Source organism: Arachis ipaensis, chromosome B9, assembly GCF_059453495.1.
Source record: "Arachis ipaensis isolate K30076 ecotype BB chromosome B9, ASM5945349v1, whole genome shotgun sequence".
Taxonomy (NCBI): Eukaryota; Viridiplantae; Streptophyta; class Magnoliopsida; order Fabales; family Fabaceae; genus Arachis; species Arachis ipaensis.
This window is the reverse complement of record NC_142444.1, coordinates 13,661,803-13,681,370: the sequence shown is the minus strand read 5'-3', so window position 1 is coordinate 13,681,370 and position 19,568 is coordinate 13,661,803. Positions and strand designations below refer to the sequence as shown.

Here is a 19,568-nt window from a genome sequence, read left to right as displayed (position 1 = left end):
GGTACCCGCAGGGGCGGATTAGGGTTCAACGTTTTACTACCCGCAGGTAGAAGCAGGACGAATTCCATGCGAGTTGTTGTACGGTAGGGCGGGGTCGGGTAGAGTAAAATCCTGCCCCTACCTACCTACCCCGTTGTCACCCCTATCTTTTCAAACTATTGTTAAATATATTCTTTCTTGAAAATGTTGGACCGCCCATCATAAATGTACATTCACCTTATCATTCTTATCACAACAAGAATAGATTTTATTCACATTAATTACAAATTTAACTCTTTTTCCTATAATGTTTAATTTAATGTATATGAAATTAATTACAATTTTTTCTCGCATAGTTATCAGGAGGCTGGGGGTTTGTTTTGGGTGTGGGTGGGTTATATTTAAGTAACGATGGTCTTTCTTCTCTTCTATATAAACTATCCTTCTCTTGATCATTTTCACATATTTCTTCATCTAATTTTGTTCATCTACTAAAAATGGCTTCAAAATATGCAATAGTCATTTTAGGACTTTTAGCTTTGGTTGTTATTGTTCCTTCAAAGATAGTTGCCAGAGATTTTCCTCAGACTTTCTCTAGTTATGAAGCAGGTGATCTCTTTACGCATTGTTTTGGTATACAAATAGCATTTTTTTATTATTTTATGTAACTATGTTATTCTCACATATTTTTAATAATTGATTTGTATCTATTTATTATATAATGATTGTTAGTTTGTTACATAAATTATTTTATAAAATAAGAGTAAAGTAAGAATTTGATTATTTAAAATTTTGATTTAAGACTAATTAGTTTTTAAAGAAAATAAAATTATTAATTAAGTTTTTTACGATAGTAAACAGTAGACATATATGTTCTTTCATTAATGAATAGTATAAAATGAGACGAAATTACTCATATATTTCGTTATTTAGAGTGATGTGTGTCATGTTTGGAAGCTATTTTCAGAAAAAAAATTTTACAAAAGTAAAAATAATTTTATATTTGGATATCTCATGTAAAAAGATATTTTTATCTATCAATTATGTTTGGATAAAATAATATAAAAATATTTTTTTGTTCATTTATTATGTGAAAAATATTTTTTTAAGGAAAAAAAAACGTGAATTGTAACTTTTTAAAAAATATATTTTTTTTAATTTTTTACTTTTTACTATTAGAAATTTACCAAAAATACTAAAAAATAAAAAATGATATTTTTTCATTAAAAAAATCTTTTTTTATCGATTTAACGGCATCCAAACAAGTATTGAAAAAGGTAAAGTTTTGTTTTAAAAATTATTATTTATAACAATATTTTATAAATAGATGCATCACAATAGTTAACGATACATATAAGTTTCACAGTTAAATTTTATAAGATAAATTAATAGAAAAACATAACATGTCCACTGTTTATTATTATAGAAAATTAAATTAATACTTTTTTTAAAGACTAATTAATCCGAATTCAAAAACTTAAAAAAAACTAATCGTCACTTTACGCATAAAACAATTATACAAATAAAAATGATTGAAATAAATTTAATAATTTTCTTTCGCAATGTCGTCTTTTTGCCTCTAAACTCTCTACACATAATTCCCCTTATATATCTTACATATTCTGTTGCAATACATAATTTGGATTTTGGCACTTGATTGAAAATAAAGATTAAATAAAAATAAAATATTACTATTCCATAAAACATATTTATTTATATAATTACTCTAAAATGTTTGCGTTGAATTATAAAAATCACCTTCATCATTAATATATTATTACAGGTAGTGGCATTGCCAAGGATATATTAGTTGGAGGCAACCCTGCTCATGTCCCAAACCAAGGTATATATGCCTGCTTCCATGCTTGTGTAGACCACACTCTTTCTTCTTTTCTTTTGCTTTTGTCTTTATTCCCCCATCATTCAATGCAAAATTATCTTAAATCAACTGGTACAGGTAATAAAAATAATTTTTTGTATTTCATTATTTTAAATTAGTTAATTATTAAAAAATTGGACCAATTCGATCGATTAATTAATTGTTTGATCAATTTTTTTCATTTTGACTAATTTATTATTAATCGATTTTTATAATGAATCGAATCGTTTTGGTGACCAATTCTTGATTAATCCAATCAATTAATTTTAGTTGACTATGTATTTTGATATATTGAGTTCAAATTTAAGAGGAAAAAAAGAGAACAATCATTTAATTGATTATTGGTAATAATACTTAGATATGGATGATTTAATTTAAAAAAATCCTAATAATTTGTTAAGTTATTACTTTGTGAAGAACTTTTCAAAGAATTATTGTGTATTTGCAGCATATAGGGAAGAAAAATCAGAATCAAATGTTGGATTAGACGGATTGGTTGAACAAAGTAATATGTCGGGCGTGGGAGGAAGTGTTGATAAAGATTGTGGGAGGATTTGCTGCATCATAAGTGGAGACTGTGTATGTTGCTAGAAATAAGAATTGGTAACTAAAGAAGAATGTGTTGTTAGAAATAATATATGCTACGCTAAAATAAGATGTAGACAATAAAACTCTAAATACATACACAGTCTTCTTTCGCTCCTCTGTGTTGATAAATAAGCCATGTCTTTTGACTCATTTTAGTCTAAAATAAAAAATTTAAAAAAGTAGTAAATTAAAAAAAATGAAAGATAAATTAAAGAAAAAATTGAATAGATCGACTCCATTTTATTATAACCAAAATTGAATTAGTAAAGTATTTTTCAAATCAGAAAAGTTCTGCATACAAGTCCTAATGGCTTGTATGCTTTACAAGTTCATTAACGAATAAACCCCAAAAACGCGCTGCAAGGTCTACGTCCAATACACGCGCTATATAAAGATTCCGCGTATATATAACTACCAAATTTAAAAGATTTGTTTCCTTCTTCGTTCTCCTTATTTCTAGATTTACTCGTTCTCCTTATTTCGTTCTTCGTTCTTCTCTCTTTGTAACTCCAGCTTCGTTTTCTATTCGATTTTTTGTTTTCTGAAATCAAAGTTTGAACTCGTTTTGAAGATAATGGATGATTCAACCTCAGATTGTCAGCTAAATCAGGGCGAAGTGGATTATGAATTTGAATCTAACGAAGTTCCTGAGGTTTGATTTACATACGATTACACTGAATTTTGTTGCAGTAATTTGTATAGTATTGTGTAGCTGAATAATTTGTGAACATTGACTGTGAGACTAACGCGTCAACATAAATCTGTGGATTGAATGTAATGTATTAGTTTTGATTGATTATCTGGAATTTATAGCAGACGCTCGGGTGTAGATCAGAACTTTTTTGGGTGTATTTTTTCGGGAAGTGTGGGTGTATTTACAGTTTATGGCTTTTTCTGTTATTTTAGCTTTGTTGTCATTCGGGTGTATTATATCAGACATGATTGGGTGTGTTTTTAGTTTTTGACATGGTGTATTCTGCAGCCTGTTTATTTACAGTTTATTGTTTTTTTTTTTGTCATTTTAGTTGAGTTGTTGCCGTTCGGGTGTATTATATTAGGAATGATTGGGTGTATTTATAGTTTTTGACATGGTGTATTCTGCAGCCTCTCTCTGTTGTTGATGACCAGTTTGTTCCGAAGGTTGGAATGACCTTTACCACCCTTGAAGATGCTGGAAAATTTTACAGAACGCCAAGGCTGCAGGTTTTTCTACAAGAGTTCGGAGCACAAATAGGAAGGGAAACGAGATTAAGAATCAATTGATTACATGTAGCAGAGAGGGAAAATGGAAATCTAAAATATCTCCGACCGAGAAGACTAATCCGACAGCCGGTTTAAACTGTCCTGCAAGAATTTATATACACACATTGAAGGATGTTGGTGCTTGGATCATTTCAAAGGTTGTGCTGGATCATTCACACCCTTGCTGTCCAAGTAAAGCAGAGATGCTCAAACAGCACAGGGAACTAAGCATGTCCATTCGTCGTACAATAGAGAATAACGAGGAGGCTGGTATCAGACCAAGCAAAACTTACCAATCATTGTTGCGGGTGCCGGGGGTCACCGCGAGTTAAATTTTATTGAAAAGGATGTGAGGAATTACATTACCAGGGAAGTGCGGAATGTTTCTGAACAAGAAGATGCAAAGGAATTCGGGAAATATTTGTTAAGAGTGAAAGAAAAGAATCAGAATTTCTTTTTTGAGCTTGAACTCGAGGAGGATCAATCGATTAAGCTGGCTTTTTGGGCCGATGCAAGAAGTAGAGCTGCCTTTGAGTATTTCGGAGATGTTATTTCATTTGACACCACCTACAATACAAACAGGTAAGAAACTGTCCCTGTTTATGATGCTAAATTAATGTATTTTTATGAATCCGCAGCAGAGGTGTATATTGGCTGTTTTTGGGTGTATACAAAGCATTTGTTGGGTGTACTTAACGATTTTCCATTCTGCACTATGGTAATTTGTTTCAGGTATAATTTGGTTTGTGGTTCTTTTGTCGGGGTGAATCACCACGGTCAGTCAACACTTTTCGGATGCTCTTTGATGAAAAACGAAGAAATTAAATCATTCAAATGGTTATTTCAATGTTGGCTTCGTTGCATGGGAGGAAATGCTCCGAAAGGGTTTCTCACCGATCAATGCGCATTAATGAAAAAGGCTTTAGAGGCCTGTATGCCAACAACAATTCACCATTGGTGTATTTGGCACATCATGAAGAAGATTCCAAGCAAATTAAACGAGTACAAGGGACATGCAGATATTGAACAAGAAATGAGCCAAGTTGTTTGGAACTCTCATAGCAAAGACTCATTTGATAGGAATTGGAATTATTTTCTGCTAAATTTTGGTCTTGTGGACAACAAGTGGCTTTCAGGTAGTGTTGGGTTAAAATCTGCAGTAGAGGTGTAAATTTAATTTTTATCGAGTGTATTTATAGTCTGTGTTTGGGTGTATTATGCAGATCTCTATGAAGACCGTCATATATGGGTTCCAATCTATCTGGATCACCACTTCTGGGCAGGGATGAAAAGCACACAAAGGAGCGAGAGCATGGATTCATTTTTTAACAAGTTTATTACCCGGAACAGCTCGCTTATTCAATTCGTCAAACAATACGATAATTACCTCGGAAGCAGGGAGCAAGCAGAGAGAGAATCAGATGCTGCAGATTTTTATACGGTCATACCGTGTGCAACCAAATCCTCCATTGAAGCTCAGTTTCAAGATGTGTACACTCATCAAAAGTTTAGGGAAGTCCAAGCGCAATTAAGAGAAAAGGCGAATTGCATCACTAGATTAACGAATTTTGCTCTAGGCTATTCAGTATATGAGGTTGGAGAACAAGTTTCCAGCTCAATATTCAACAAGTTTGTGGTTACTTACGACTCAGTTGTAGCCGAGGTAAAATGCCAATGCTTATTATTCGAGTCGAGAGGGATACTGTGTCGTCATGCACTAAGCGTGTTAAGCTTTGAATGAGTAAGTCAAGTGTCACCTAGATATATACTGGAACGATAGAGCAAGAAGGTAAAGAGGCGACACACACACATCAAGAGCAGCCACGACGAGCCACTGTTGGAGCCAATAAGCAAGAGGTTTGACCAATTGGTTTTTCGTTCGCAAAATATTTTCAAATTTGCATCCGAATCGGAGGAGCTTACTGCAATTCTGCACCGTGCGTACGATAACGTCATGGCTGAGATGGAATCATTGGAAGCCAAAAGAAAGGGCACATCTTCTTTATCTCACGAAGACGCCAACTTGGAATCCGTTAACGAGCTTCAAAGCCCCCCAAGGATTCGAACAAGAGGACGTCCAAAAAATAGGCTAGATTCAAAGTTGGACAAACAGATTGCAAATGCCACAAAGAAGAAGAAAACAAAAGTTTTAAGCGAGGTAAAAGTGATGTTCTTTAAATTTGTGGTGATTGAGTTTATTTTTCTCGTTAATAGTTTAGCTAATATGTGAGTTTGTTATATTCAGATAAACCTGTTTGATGCTGCATCAGTGGTGCATTCAAATTCCAGCCAATATCAAGGACATGTTATGAATTATCAGTTCAGGGTACCAGCAGCAGGGGATAACTCTTTGGGTGTATAGTTACAGAATATGGGTGTAAAAGAACTGTTCTTTTGGGTGTATTTTTGTGAATTTTCTTGTGATTCACATTTTACATATAGATACATATATATACTTCGGAATCTTGTTTTTATGTTATAAAATACTATTTGTTTTTTTTTTTACAACTGTTTAAGGGTTTTAGGTATTAGGGTTTAGGGTTTTAGGTTTTACATGTTAGGGGGTAAGGGTTTAGGTTTTAAGTGTTTAGGGTTCAGGGTTTTAGGCACAAAGCATCAGGGGGGATAGATTTCAGGGTGTATATTCAACTTTCTTTGGGTGTAAAAAATCGCAGGTTATGGGTGTATATTTGATTTGATGTTTTCCTTCATATTATAGTACCTGTAATTCATACATTTTGAATACAGAAGACAGAGTTTAATTATTGAAAGAAATTTCACAATAAACTGCATTATAATTGTCAAATATTTATAACATGTCTTCCATTTGTTACAAGACTATATAACATTTACATTAAGCAGTGTCAACATCTTGAGAATCTATCTGACAATATAGACTCAATAACAACAAGGATGGCTTGGACAGTCTGATTGCATTACTTCCCCTAATGGCTTCATCTTTGTCTAGATTCATGTCATGAAATAGAATCCGGGAAGCATATTCTACTCTAAAGTGGTCCACCTCGTCTTACAGTAAAAAAGAATATTCTGTTTAATCAACCATGTTAATTAAGTAATGTAATACAGAGTTATTTAGTTTTAAACATATTTATCTGGGTCCAATTGTCCCACTTATACTTCCACCTCTTAATGTTTGCGGGCTCAAATATCTCAAGCCACTTCATTACGTAGATAGCACAGTCATAGCTGAAAACAGAAAAATAAATTATAAATTACATATAGGAAAGTTTAAATTTCAGAGTGAAAGATTTATACCTTGTCTTTTGGCTCGAGATGTGAAGGTATGGTGCTACAATTTCCCTGTCCTTGTCCTTTGATTTCATAGGTGCCCCCCAGCATATACTTTAATTCGTGAAATTACATATCCCTTAAAACACAAAACAAATCAGTAATACATGAATAATTTCAATAAAAGGATACACCTAAAGGAGTTAATAGTTACCGCTTATATTAAACAGAAATACACCTAACTATATATATATACAGAACACAAAACCAACTTACAACAAATGTATTCAGCACAGTTCTTGCATTGGAAGGAGATTTGTTGTGTAATGGGTCGACTATATAAAATTTCCTCTTTCTTGTATCAGCGATCCATAACCACCAATGATGTGAATGGCAAACAGGTGTAAATATCTAAAATATGTTCAGATTGAACACTATTTTAGTTTATTTGGCACATAAGTAAAAAATGGTAATAAGTAGTTTTAGAAATGAAAACTCACATAATGATGTGATTTTAATTTTTGAAGGTCCAAGAAGGGTATGAACATTGGGTAGTCTTCCACCCTGAATGGCTTATTGTTTTTAGGCTGTAAGAATACCCCCTCTAGATGATTTGCAAGGGCCATGTTCTGCAAAAATTGAGAACAACCAAATGAATCCAGAAAATACACCCAAACGAATAAACAACTGACACCCAATTGAACACAGAAAATACACCCAAATGAATAAACAGAATACACCCAATGTAAGAAAAAAAATACATCCTAAGGAATGCAGAAAATACACCCAAAATTTGTTGAAGCAACCCTTACCACAATATCAGGGGGGAGACAGTATACTTCTTCTTGAAACCTTTGAATATTTTGTTGGTTTATGATGAAACACATGGCAGAGACAATCTAGAAAAAGATGCCAAAATCAATTTTACATCAATCAGGATTGTAGTTAATTTTGGTGATAAAAAAATTAATGTTGTTGTAATATTACCTCAGCTTCTATATGCGTTTTAGGCGCGAGTGATGCAAGTGGAATTTTGACAGAGTGTATATATCTTGGGCTTGGAGTCTGCAGATATTGTCAAACTCATCAGTTAGCTCATCTGCGTAGGTCTTCACTCGTATAACCCAGTGATAGCATTTCTGTTTCATGTCAGTAGTATTTAAATTCGGCCTGACAGGAGTTTCAAACTTCTCGAAACTCTCTGCCCACTCTCCTTTGGAATCTGTGAACTTTTTTCTTTTTTTGTCACCCCACCACTTGCAATTTTATGTACCAGATCCTCTAATTGTTCTAGCAGTTTTGGGGTTTCCGTAGTTTTTGCCATGTGTTCATCTTGCGTTGACGTCCCCTCCTGCGTTATTGTTTCTTCTTGGCTGGAATCAATGAAGCCAAGGCTGAATGATGGCATCAGATCTTTTTTAGGAATGTACGATGCTGTCCGTGCCATCATTATCAACGCAGCAGCGTCTTCTGGGGCTGGATTACTGCGTGATCATGTATAACATATTATAACAATAAGAATATACGGATGATAACCAAAACATTGATTTTACTCTAATGAACTTATATTTTAGATGGAGCTGGGGGAAGTGTGGGTGTGCTTTCTTCGAGTTGTTGGGGGGTTCAGGAGTGCTGCACGGCACATAAAATTAATCATGACGTAAAAAAAAAACTATTCAGGGGCAATATACACCCAAACTATAACCCAATATACACCCAAACTGTAACCCAATATACACCCAATATTATTTCTTACGTTTTTGTAGTTCCTTCAATTTGTAGCAGAGGGGTTGGTTCATATTCTGTCTCAGGTGTTTCTTCAAGTTCTGGCACAGTGGTTGTTTGGGACACTGGTAGACAAACTTGAATTGAAACTCTAAACAAGAAGAAAAATGAAAGGTTAACAATGCCTTTGAAAATAAAAAGGTTATAAGGTTGAAATATTCTTGAAAAACTCACATTGCAAGACCTTCGGACGGTGTCTCTTTCCTCACAACCATCATATTCGAATCAGCCGGCTCACTGGCTAACTCTTCAACCAGACTCAACCTAAAATACACCCAAAAAAAGTCAAAAATATACCCGAACAATTCAAAAGAAAGACAGGCTTTGTTTTTTGAGAACTTACATACTTGCAGTTTTTGTTTTTTTTTCCTGCCTTTTTTTTCTCGAATAAAACAATAAAGGGCTTTTTTTCTAAAAAAAATATATACAGAATTAGAAGTAGAAGGTAATAAAAGAACAAAAGTAACGATTATTTGAAAGAGAAATTACATGCTCTCTGCCGGTCTGTTTATGCTACTTTGTTCTGTGTGTCCTTGAGAGGAAGGATCATCACTTCCCAAGTTTACATCCGGTATTCTAAATAGAGTTCATGTTATTCAGACAAAATATCATACAGTTAAATCATGATAACAAGATTTTATCAAATAAAGCTTCTTACGTTTCAGAGGAGACATAGTGACCTTCCGTCGATCGCAGGTCAGCTTCCTTCTCCCTGCGAAACAAGAAACAATTATTAGAAAAGAAAACACCCTAAAATCTGAAATATACACCCCAACAAGACATACCCCTGTGCAGCAGAATTTTCATTGTTTTTCCTTAACAATTCATCTAGATCTTCACTTCCTATTTCAGATCTGTTAGTACATTCATAAAAGAACATGTTAACAAATATAATCATGATGATAGACGGTAATATATCTTACAAAGTACTGTACCCATGATAGGATTGATCTTGTTCAGGAGATGAATGCTCAACAACAACCTTTTTCTTTTTGGATTGTGTCCTGGGTGGAAAAAACAAGTATGAATCAGAAATAAAAAATTAATTTTATCACAAAATATTATCCAAAGAAGTGCTTACTTTTTTGGTGTTCTTTGTGTCTTTTTCTTTTTCTTTTGCTTCTTCACCGATGATGATTCTTCGCTTCTATAAGTTAATAAGAGACACTCTGTTAATATATGAAATCTTGATAATAAAGCCAAAAGAAAGGAGTAATAATTTCAGAACATTACTCATCAGTTGATTCAGATTCGGAATCATAATCCTCTTGACTCTTCTTTCTTTTTTGGAGTCCATTCTGGAAGGCAAACAATCATTATTTAAAACATACTAAAGATATAAAATACACCCAAATGAATGCACAAGATACACCCAAATGAATGCACAATATACACCCAACATAATAAACAAAATACACCCAACTTAATAAACAACATACACCCAACTTGATAAACAAAATACACCCAAATGGGTCAACAAAATACACCCAACTTGATAAAGAAAATACACCCAATTATGGTGCTTACTTTTTTCCTTTTTTGCTGGGTTCTTTTCTTGGTGAATCCTCTGAGTCTTCTTGAGTCTCAGACTCAGAGCTAGAACTGTCACTATCAGTTGTTTCTGTCTCCGAAGACGATGTTGAACTTGCCTTCCTTTTTTTTGTTTTTTTTATTTCTTGTTTTTTTTTCTTTTTTCTCTATTTTTTTCATTTTCTCTCTTGTTTCCGCCATCTTTACAATCCCCTGAAACATTAGAAATTTTAGTTAGCAGCATTCAGGTAAATAAAATACACCCAACATATTATGTTCACTTATCATATTTTCCTCTATTTTCGCCCTCATTCTTTCGACCAACTGCTCCTTACTCCAGTTGGCAATCCAGGGTTTTGGAGGTCTTTCTGCCCTCTTCTTGTCTTTATTTTTAGAAAGATGAAAGTAAATTATCATCAGGGCAAAGAGGCAGCCATCAATTGCCTTTTTCTTTTTCTCCTTGTAATCGGTTATGCCCTTGATGATAAAACTCAAAACATGCCCTCCCCAGTTTCGCTCTGTTATGGTCACTACAAGAAAATAGAATATTTGTAACAAAAAATTTGTATCAAATTTAAAATTGTTACAAAAAATAGTATTTTGTAATAATAATTAGTGATTGTTACAAAAGGATAATGTTTTGTAACAACATTACAAGTTGTTACAAAACATGATAATATTTTGTAACAACCTGTTTTATTTTGTTACAAATTATGTTAGTTTTTGTAACGAGATGGTGTTTTGTTACAAAATATTTTTTTGTTTCAAAAACTCCAATTGTTTTGTAACAAAACAACTTTCTGTTTTAAAAACTCCAGTTATTTTGTAACAAAAAAAATAACTTGTCACAAAATTCAATATTATTTGTAACAAGTTAATTATTTATCCTAAAATATAAGTATATTTTATAACAATTTTTTTTTCAAAGTGTAAAACACTTTAAGAGTAAAAAACATTGTGTATATATTTTTTTTAAAATAATTTTATTTTATTTCAAAAATTAAAATTTTTTATATAGTGTGTAAGACGTAAAAATTTTAGAATATCTTATTAAGAGCTAATTTAGATTTATTTATCATTAAATATTTTAATCTCTGAAATTATTCTATTAAAGATAATTAAACAAATTCTGATTAATTGAGTTTAAAATAATTTAAAATTTTATCTGATTTTATAATTATTAAATTATTTTTTATATTTAAATTATAAAATTTAGCAAATGTAAAATAATAAGAACTTTATATGATTTGGTTTAAATATTTTAGATTTTAGAATTTAATACTTTAATTTTTATAAACAAAGAAAATTAATTATATTATCTCTAATACTTTAATTAGAATATTTTATTAAAATTAATTTGTAAATTTATGATTAAATAATATTTTTTTAAGATAAAGAAAGTTAATTGTATTACCATGTATTTTCAATTAGAGTAATTTATTAAGAATCAATAAATACTTTTATATCACAAATAATATTTTAAAGTTTAGAGATTAAGTTAGTTTTTCAAATATTAATACTTTATACTCTAATTTTATTAAAAATATTTTACTCAAATTAAATCCAAAATTTCTAATTCTATACACAAACCCTAACCCTTTTACCCCACCATCTTACTGCCATTCACCACCGCCATCCCTTCCCAAAAACTCAATACTCAGCTACTTTTGAAAACAAACGAAAAGAAAGAAAGAAAGAAAGAAAGAAAGAAACAGAGGGAGCGAAGAGGAGAAAGGGGGAGAAGAAAGGGAAACGTCGTCGCTGCTGCCACCGTCGAGGGAGAGAGAGCACGTCGCGAGCCAAAGACGCCGCCAGGGAGAAGAGGAGCCGTTGTGCTCCGCCGATGACCAGCCGCCGTTGAACTTCAAAGAGAGAAAGACAGTGCGCGAAGATGAGAGAGAGGGGAAGCCGATCCTGTCACCGCCGTCGCACCCAGTCGCCATTAACGTTACGAGAGCTCGTCACCGTCACTGGCGAGAGTCGTCGCCGCTGCTGTTGCTGAAGCCACTGTCTTCGTTAGTTACTCAGTCTTGTCTCTGTTTTTGGTCCTCCTTGTGTGCCGAAGTCACTGCTGCCGTGATGGATGGTCGTGGGGTTGTTTGTGCTTAAACAAAGCTATTACTGCTGCTGCTCCCTGTCGTTTGTTCCTTTCAAGTTTTAGTAAGTTGTCCTTGTTCCAAAACCCTTATTGTTACCGTTCTGTTTTCATGGTTGATTGAGAATGCTGAGATGTTAATATGTTAGGGTTATGTCAATACCACTACAAATTGTTCACTGGCATTGCCGTTGCTGATCCGATTTAAAGCTATTGCTGCTGCTGCGGGTTAGAACGAAGTTAAAGTCATGCTTAATTTTGTGGTTTTCGACTAACTGAGGTAGGGGATTTGTTTTAAAAATAAATTTTTTAAGTTATGAATGCCAATAAAATTAAATGAGTAACTGTAAATGATTTATGATTGCTTTGTGTGAATAATTGTTAGTATTGAGTTGAATCATAGCTGTAATTGGTGATTGATTTAATGATTTAATGTAATGATTATTGATGATGTTGTGTATTTTGAAGTTATACTTGCTGCTAGTACTTGTTGATGTTGATTTTGTGTATGGAATGTTGCTATGGCTGCTGGAAATTGATTTTATGAATCAGAACTTGAGATATGTTGTTATAGATGAGATGCTGAAGAATGGATGCTGTGATAATATGGTTACGTTGCACCTATGATATGAAATTATGATATATTGAATTAAGAGTTCTTGGGCAACTTTGGTTAGTCAAAAGAAAGTTAGAAATATGGTTTTAGATGAATCCTAGGCTTGAATATAGGAATTGGTATGTGAGGTTGTTGGAAATACTTTGTGTAGAATTTCTGCAGAAAACTGCATAATTGGCAGCAGAACGAATGACTTTTGGGAGTAGTCCAGACCTAATTTTTAGATGAAACTATTTTTCTGTAAAACTTTAGTGTGTCTTGAATATTCCATAAAAATTTCAGGGAATTTGGCCAAGTGGTTTGGAAGATATGATTTTTGAAAGTTTAGTGGTCGCTGCAGATTTTTCTGGTTTTCTAGTTCTGCAGCACCAACTTCCAAACGCTATAACTTTTAATTTAAACAGAATTTTGAGTTAATTTCAAAAGGATTTTAAAGATCTATCAGTCTATTTTAAGTGAGTACAAGTTTCATATGCATATCTGTTTGTAGACTTAGATAAGTCACTTGAAAGGTCGGTTGTTTGCTGAAAACTCTGAACTGGTTTATGAAAACAGGGCTCCACTTCCAATTGATAATTAATTAATCAAATGAAGTGATATGAACCTGAATCCTGATAATGTAAACTTCATTTTTAATTGATCCAATGTTGAGTACTGTTGTTGTGTGCTTGTTAATACCACCAATACTTACTGATTTTAATTGTTCATTGCTTAGTCATGGTGATTCTTTTAATTATTGAATGCCAATGATATTTTTTCTTATAAATGATAATGAGTAATGGTTTGGGGTTTGGCTTGAATCCTGAAACTTAATTGAACTAATTGTATTTGCCCACCTATCTGCAGTGGCTGAAGATGATGCTTTCTTGGTCAAGCAAATTGGCCAGAGTTTTCGGTATTCTAAAATAGAGGTATATTCCTCTTCTTATATTCATGAATAGTCAGTTTTGTTCCTTGTTAACATACATGCATCATCTATGTATGGAAGACTAAACATAGATCGAATCCATTTTCTTATCAAGGCAAGAAGGGAGGAACAAATCCAAGCTGCTCATGACGAAGCCATGTTTGGTGCTTCAGCACTTCCACCTCCTACCAGTACTGACAGTGAGCCTGAAAGGGAGAATGAGAAAGAAGTTGATAAAAAAGCTGTTGTTACAAGCCTCTTAAGTGAAATGGTAAGTGGTTTCACTGCAGACTTATATGGATAAGCATGATGAGTCATTTAAGTAATCCTTGTATTTGTGTATGCATTTGTTGTTGAATAATTTCTCACATTAAGTTATTATTGCTGCTCTATACTTGCTGTTGGTTGCTGCTGATTTTTCCCCCTCATTGCTTGCTTGTTGAATGATTGTTAAATTCAATGAGAAATGAAATGCTACTGAGTTATTGTTGTTTGTGTTGGAGTAGATGATGGTTGCTGAACTGAGATTAGTTTTATTGATAAATCTGTTGCTCAAATCGTTTAGTTTGGCTTGATTGATTTTCTATTGAATTAATGGATAAACTGCTATGCCCCTGCTGGTTGCAAGTGTAATGGTTATTGACTTCAATGAATAGAATGCTGCCTGAATCCATTACCTTTGTTCATTTTACTGTTTTGGGTGTTGTATGATGGGCCATTGATTGCTGTTCTGCTGAGTGCTGCTCTACTTCTTGGTGGTTGAATTGGTTTTAATTGTTTCCTCATGTTTTCTTGCTAGAATTGGCTTATTTACTTCCTTCCTATGAATTCATTATGATTTTTTGTGTTTTTAACTCTCAAAGAATTCATATGGAATTTGAATTGATTGATTGAAATTGTGAAATAGGCAAATTTACTGCTGAAATGCTGCCGAAATTTATCTTAAGCTGTTTTCAATATTCATCTTTGATTCTATTAATTGATTGAGTTGGTATTTAATTGCTTTTGGTTTTCAACTGTTGCTAAGCTCAATTGATTGATTATCCGGTTAAGTGCTTCACTGTTTTGGTTGTTGGAAGCTGGAAGCTTGGGTTTTGTTATTCACTATTTGGTTGTTGTCCTATTTGGTTGCTCAATTAAACTGCATTGTGTTGTTTGAGCAAACAAGTTCTATTTGACGAATTTCTGTATCAAAATAGACCCTTGTTTGCTACATGATTTCTGATTGCCTCAAGATATTTCTTTTGACTATGCACCTAACTTTTTGTTTCGGATTTTCTTATTTATAGGAGTGCTGAAATGGTAACCACATGCTACTTTGAGGGCTCAAGAATATTTTGATTCAGAGACACTAATCTATGTTAGAACTTTTAATTTTTGGTTGAACTTGTGCAACACATATAACTTGTAGAACTAATCAATGTACTCACTAATGTTATTTTGTTTTAAAACAATTTTAGCTAAATGAGGCATGTTTGAATTATGTATATTTTTACATATTATATAAATGTAGATTTGCTTAATAAAATAGTTAATATATTAGTTAATTAAAAAAAATGTTACAAAATCAAGTTATATTTTGTAACAAAATTTTTTGATAGGAAAAAATAGATTGTCACGAAAAATACCTTGAAGATCAAAATTTGTTACCACTTTTGTAACGGCTTCTGATTTTTTGTATCAGAAAAAATTGTTACAAAACATCATATTGAATTGTAACAGTTCTATTTTTCGTTACAAAAACTTTTTGTAACGGGACTTACTGGAACGGCCCCTTTTTTTGTTACAAAAAACTTTTGTTTCAAAATTTCGACGTTTTGTAACAATTTTTTTTGTTACAAATACGCCTTTTTCTTGTAGTGGGTGTCCATCTCAAAAATTGGGGCCAAGTGTACAGGTGAGATTTTGTTTATTGTCATTGGTAAAAGGAATGCCATCTGTATATAGAGGATGAAAATCCTCTTGAACATCACAAGGTCAAGCAATATACACCCATGGACAAGCAAATATAAGAACAGTTGCAACTGCTGACTATTACAGTATATCAGTTCAGAAATATACACCCAACAATTTATGCCATATACACCCAACAAATTACTCCATATACACCCACCAAACTACGGAATATACCCCCAAAAATCGGTTACCAGAAGAACTAGAACAACAAGAACAGTAACACCTAGAAGAACTAAGAAGAACAGTGTAACATAGAACCAAGAATAACAGTAAAACCTAGAACAAGTAGAACATTATAAACTGTAAAATGAGACGTAGAACAAGAAGAACAGTAAAACGTACAACAACGTAGAAGAACAGTAAAACCTAGTTCTTCGATTTCGAAATGTGAAAAACATACAGGATGACTAAAATAGTAACGTAACGTACCTTGAGTATTATAACTTTGTTTTTTCTGGAGATTCTTGATCGAGAATTCTATGTTGTGTTGATGGAATTTTCGAATCTTAGCGACGAGTTGTATATCTTCAGTTTCGAATGTTGCTCGAAAATAGAACAGTTGTGTTTTCTTTGAATGGCTTTGAGAAATGGAAGAGTGCGCCATTAAGGAGCGATTTACGCGAAGTGCAACCGTTTGAGTGGAGCGCGTGTAAATGACGCTCCATTCAATGTAATTCACTGCGTGTGTGGAAGGATTGTGGGCTGGAGCTTGTATGACTTGTAAGGCCTTTTCGCTTGTATGTGTAGCAGGCCTGTTTTTAAATTTTGTTCTTAAACCATCATAATTGGATAATGACAGGCTATGTCTCGACAATTTAAATCTTCATGTCATCTCTAGTTTTTTATTTATGTGAAAGCAAAACTTTACCTATATTTATTTTTTAAAAAAAAAGTAAAAACGATAATATTATTTATTTTTTATTTTTTTTAATGTATAAATAAAACACTTCAAAATATCTTTTTATTAAAAAAAATAACTCTCAACATTTTCACGTATTATATATTAAATGAACTAAATTTAATAAATATTTGGATAAAAATTATATTATATTTGAATAATTATTTAATAGTTTTAATTTTTTCTAATGAATCTATCTATTTGTCAAGTAATATAAAATAATTATAATTATTTTATATTTTATATGTTATAAATAAAAATAATGGTAATTCACGTAAAGAAATAAAATGCAAACCAATATCATATGAATATGTTCTAAAATCAAATACCTTACATGTATGTCCGGATTTAGAGTCTATTTTATGTAAATCGAAACTATTAAACTCGATTTAGGATCACTCTATGTAAATCGAATAAAATAAAGTTGATTTACCCTAGTACGCAATATATTGAATGCAATAGATTCAATTTACTATAATGTGTAGTAAATCGAATGAAGTAGTTTCAATTCACTAGGTGGGGAGATGCAACCCATAATATTCAAAATTGTCCGAGATAAATCGAATGAACAAGCTTTGATTTAGTGGTTGTGATGTCCCTAGTAAATCGAATTTAATGGATTCGTTTTTATAATTCCCAACTTTGTCATTGATATTGATAAAAGAAAAAAAATTTAAGGATGAATTATAATATAAGTTAACTAAGTCATTCTACTCTTATTTTTTATTTTAAAATTTGAAAAAATTAGAGTAATGATGTTTTTTTTTTTTGTAATGAACTTGTTTTTCAACTAATTGGCTTCCTAGAAAAACAAAAATTAGGAAAAAAATATAAAAAATTAAATTGGCTTTAAAGAACTTCGAAAGTTGCATTGGCGATGTGCTCTAGGCACCCTTGTTTATTTATTATGTAAGGAAAAATAATTATAGTATTTTTTTCCTTTCATAAAAAATTTGTAACTTGGAGGAAAAAAAAGCATTGTGGTGAAAACAACGCAAAAGGAAAATAACTGAAGGAAGAGAGGTGAGGATAATGACTCAGAAAAAGCAAAATTGAGATAAAGAAGAAGAACAATAAGAATTGTCGTTGAACTTGAAGTAATGATTTTTTATAGTTGGGAAGGTGAGACCATTGTGGCCCCTATTGAGAGGGCCAAGCTGCTTGCTTTTTGCATATACAAGACAGCGACGATGTGGATATTATTTCGAGTGGGTGTCACAAATTAAAGGGCATGTTTGATTGTAGTGTTCTATCTTCTCTGGCATTCTTTCCGATATCCATTGGTATTTGTAACTCATGTAGAACAAAGTGAAGTGAACTGGGATGGGCAAAGGTGATGATGGTTGTTGGTGAGATGATGGTGAAGGGTTAGGAATTGGAGATGAGTAGGATTAGAGTTAGAGGTTGAATTAGGTTAAAATAAAATACACATAATATAAATATTTTGGTGCACAATACAAATATTTTGATGCACAAAACAAAAAAATTAGTGTACAACATAAAAATTTTAAAGCATTACATGCTTAAAACATTAATATGCAAGTAATAAAATATATTTACAGCAAAAATTTATGTATAATATATAAAAATTTATATATTATGTACAATTATTTTTATACTATAACCAAATATTTTTATACTATATTTATAAGATTTTTATTTGATTTTTTTTGTATTAAGTGCAAAAATTTCTCTCTTAAAAAACTGTAGAGAAGTATAAAGCAATGACACACGCAGTGTTTTTTTTTTTACTTATACTAATTTAATTAAATTTAATTACAAAAATACTTATATATACAGTATCAGTATTTTTAGACAAATTTTTTATTTAAATACATTAATTTTTGAATGAATTCATACCAGCAGGGACAGATCCAATAACAACAATGAGAAAGCATTTGCTCCCACTGTATTTTTATTTTTTTTAAATTTAATTATATATAATATGTTCTCACTTCAAATTTTAAATGATCTCACTAAAGATAAATGAAAAAGTATATGGAACCAACTCCAAATCAGCCAAGAATGGAACAACTTAATTAATTATAAATATAGTAATTAGTTTTATTTATTTATGATTTAAAATATTGGTTATTAAATGTTTCACCACATTCAAATTAGGAGAAAATACGTTCAATATCATTGCAACATGAATCACGAAAACTGATTCAATTAACTTCCGTCTCTTCACACTCTTTTTCTCTCCAAATATCTAAAACATAATAAATAAAAAAAATTAGAAATTAGAAGTCTAACCTTATAAGAGTATAAAAAAACGAGAATATTTTAGAACAAGATTCTAAGTTGTTTATTTATCTTAAAAATCATATATGAAAAGTTAATTTTTACTGCATTCTAGATATACACGTCACTCAAAGACTTTAAAAATGCATTCGAACTAACAGATATATTTTGTTTTAAACATGAACATATTCAACAAATTAAAATGTTTGAAAATAACTAAATAAGTTTTTCTTGTATAAAGAAATTAAAGTAGCAAGATTAGAAAGTTAGAACGTTTAATAAATCTTACTTTATTTACGTAAAAATCATATAATGAAAGTAATAAGATTAGAATTTAGCCACCCTAAAATTATTATCGGATACCGTCTTTCTATTTTGTCAAATGACTTTTAAGCTCAAAGTGGTTAAGTACTAATTAATTGGAATATCAGTATGAGAAATAGTTTTTTTTTTTTTTTGTTATTTTAACTTAAATAAAGTAGGAATTATGGATTGAAGAAGTATTTTTATAAGTAATATTTTTATTTTTATTTTTTAAAAAAATTAGTAGGCATTTAAAACATAATTTGAATCATGGTTGGGTTTCTATCTCGCCTCAAC

At 31.7% G+C, this 19,568-nt stretch overlaps 1 protein-coding gene across 1 annotated transcript; it reads left to right on the top strand.

The window, feature by feature from the left end:
* Positions 1-476: 476 nt before the first annotated feature.
* Positions 477-2,449, top strand: LOC148543803 (uncharacterized). Its single transcript, XM_088500614.1, has 3 exons — positions 477-588; positions 1,763-1,822; positions 2,307-2,449. The coding sequence occupies exons 1-3, from the start codon at positions 477-479 to the stop codon at positions 2,447-2,449; spliced, it is 315 nt and encodes a 104-aa protein (XP_088356740.1).
* The last annotated feature ends 17,119 nt before the right edge of the window (positions 2,450-19,568 follow it).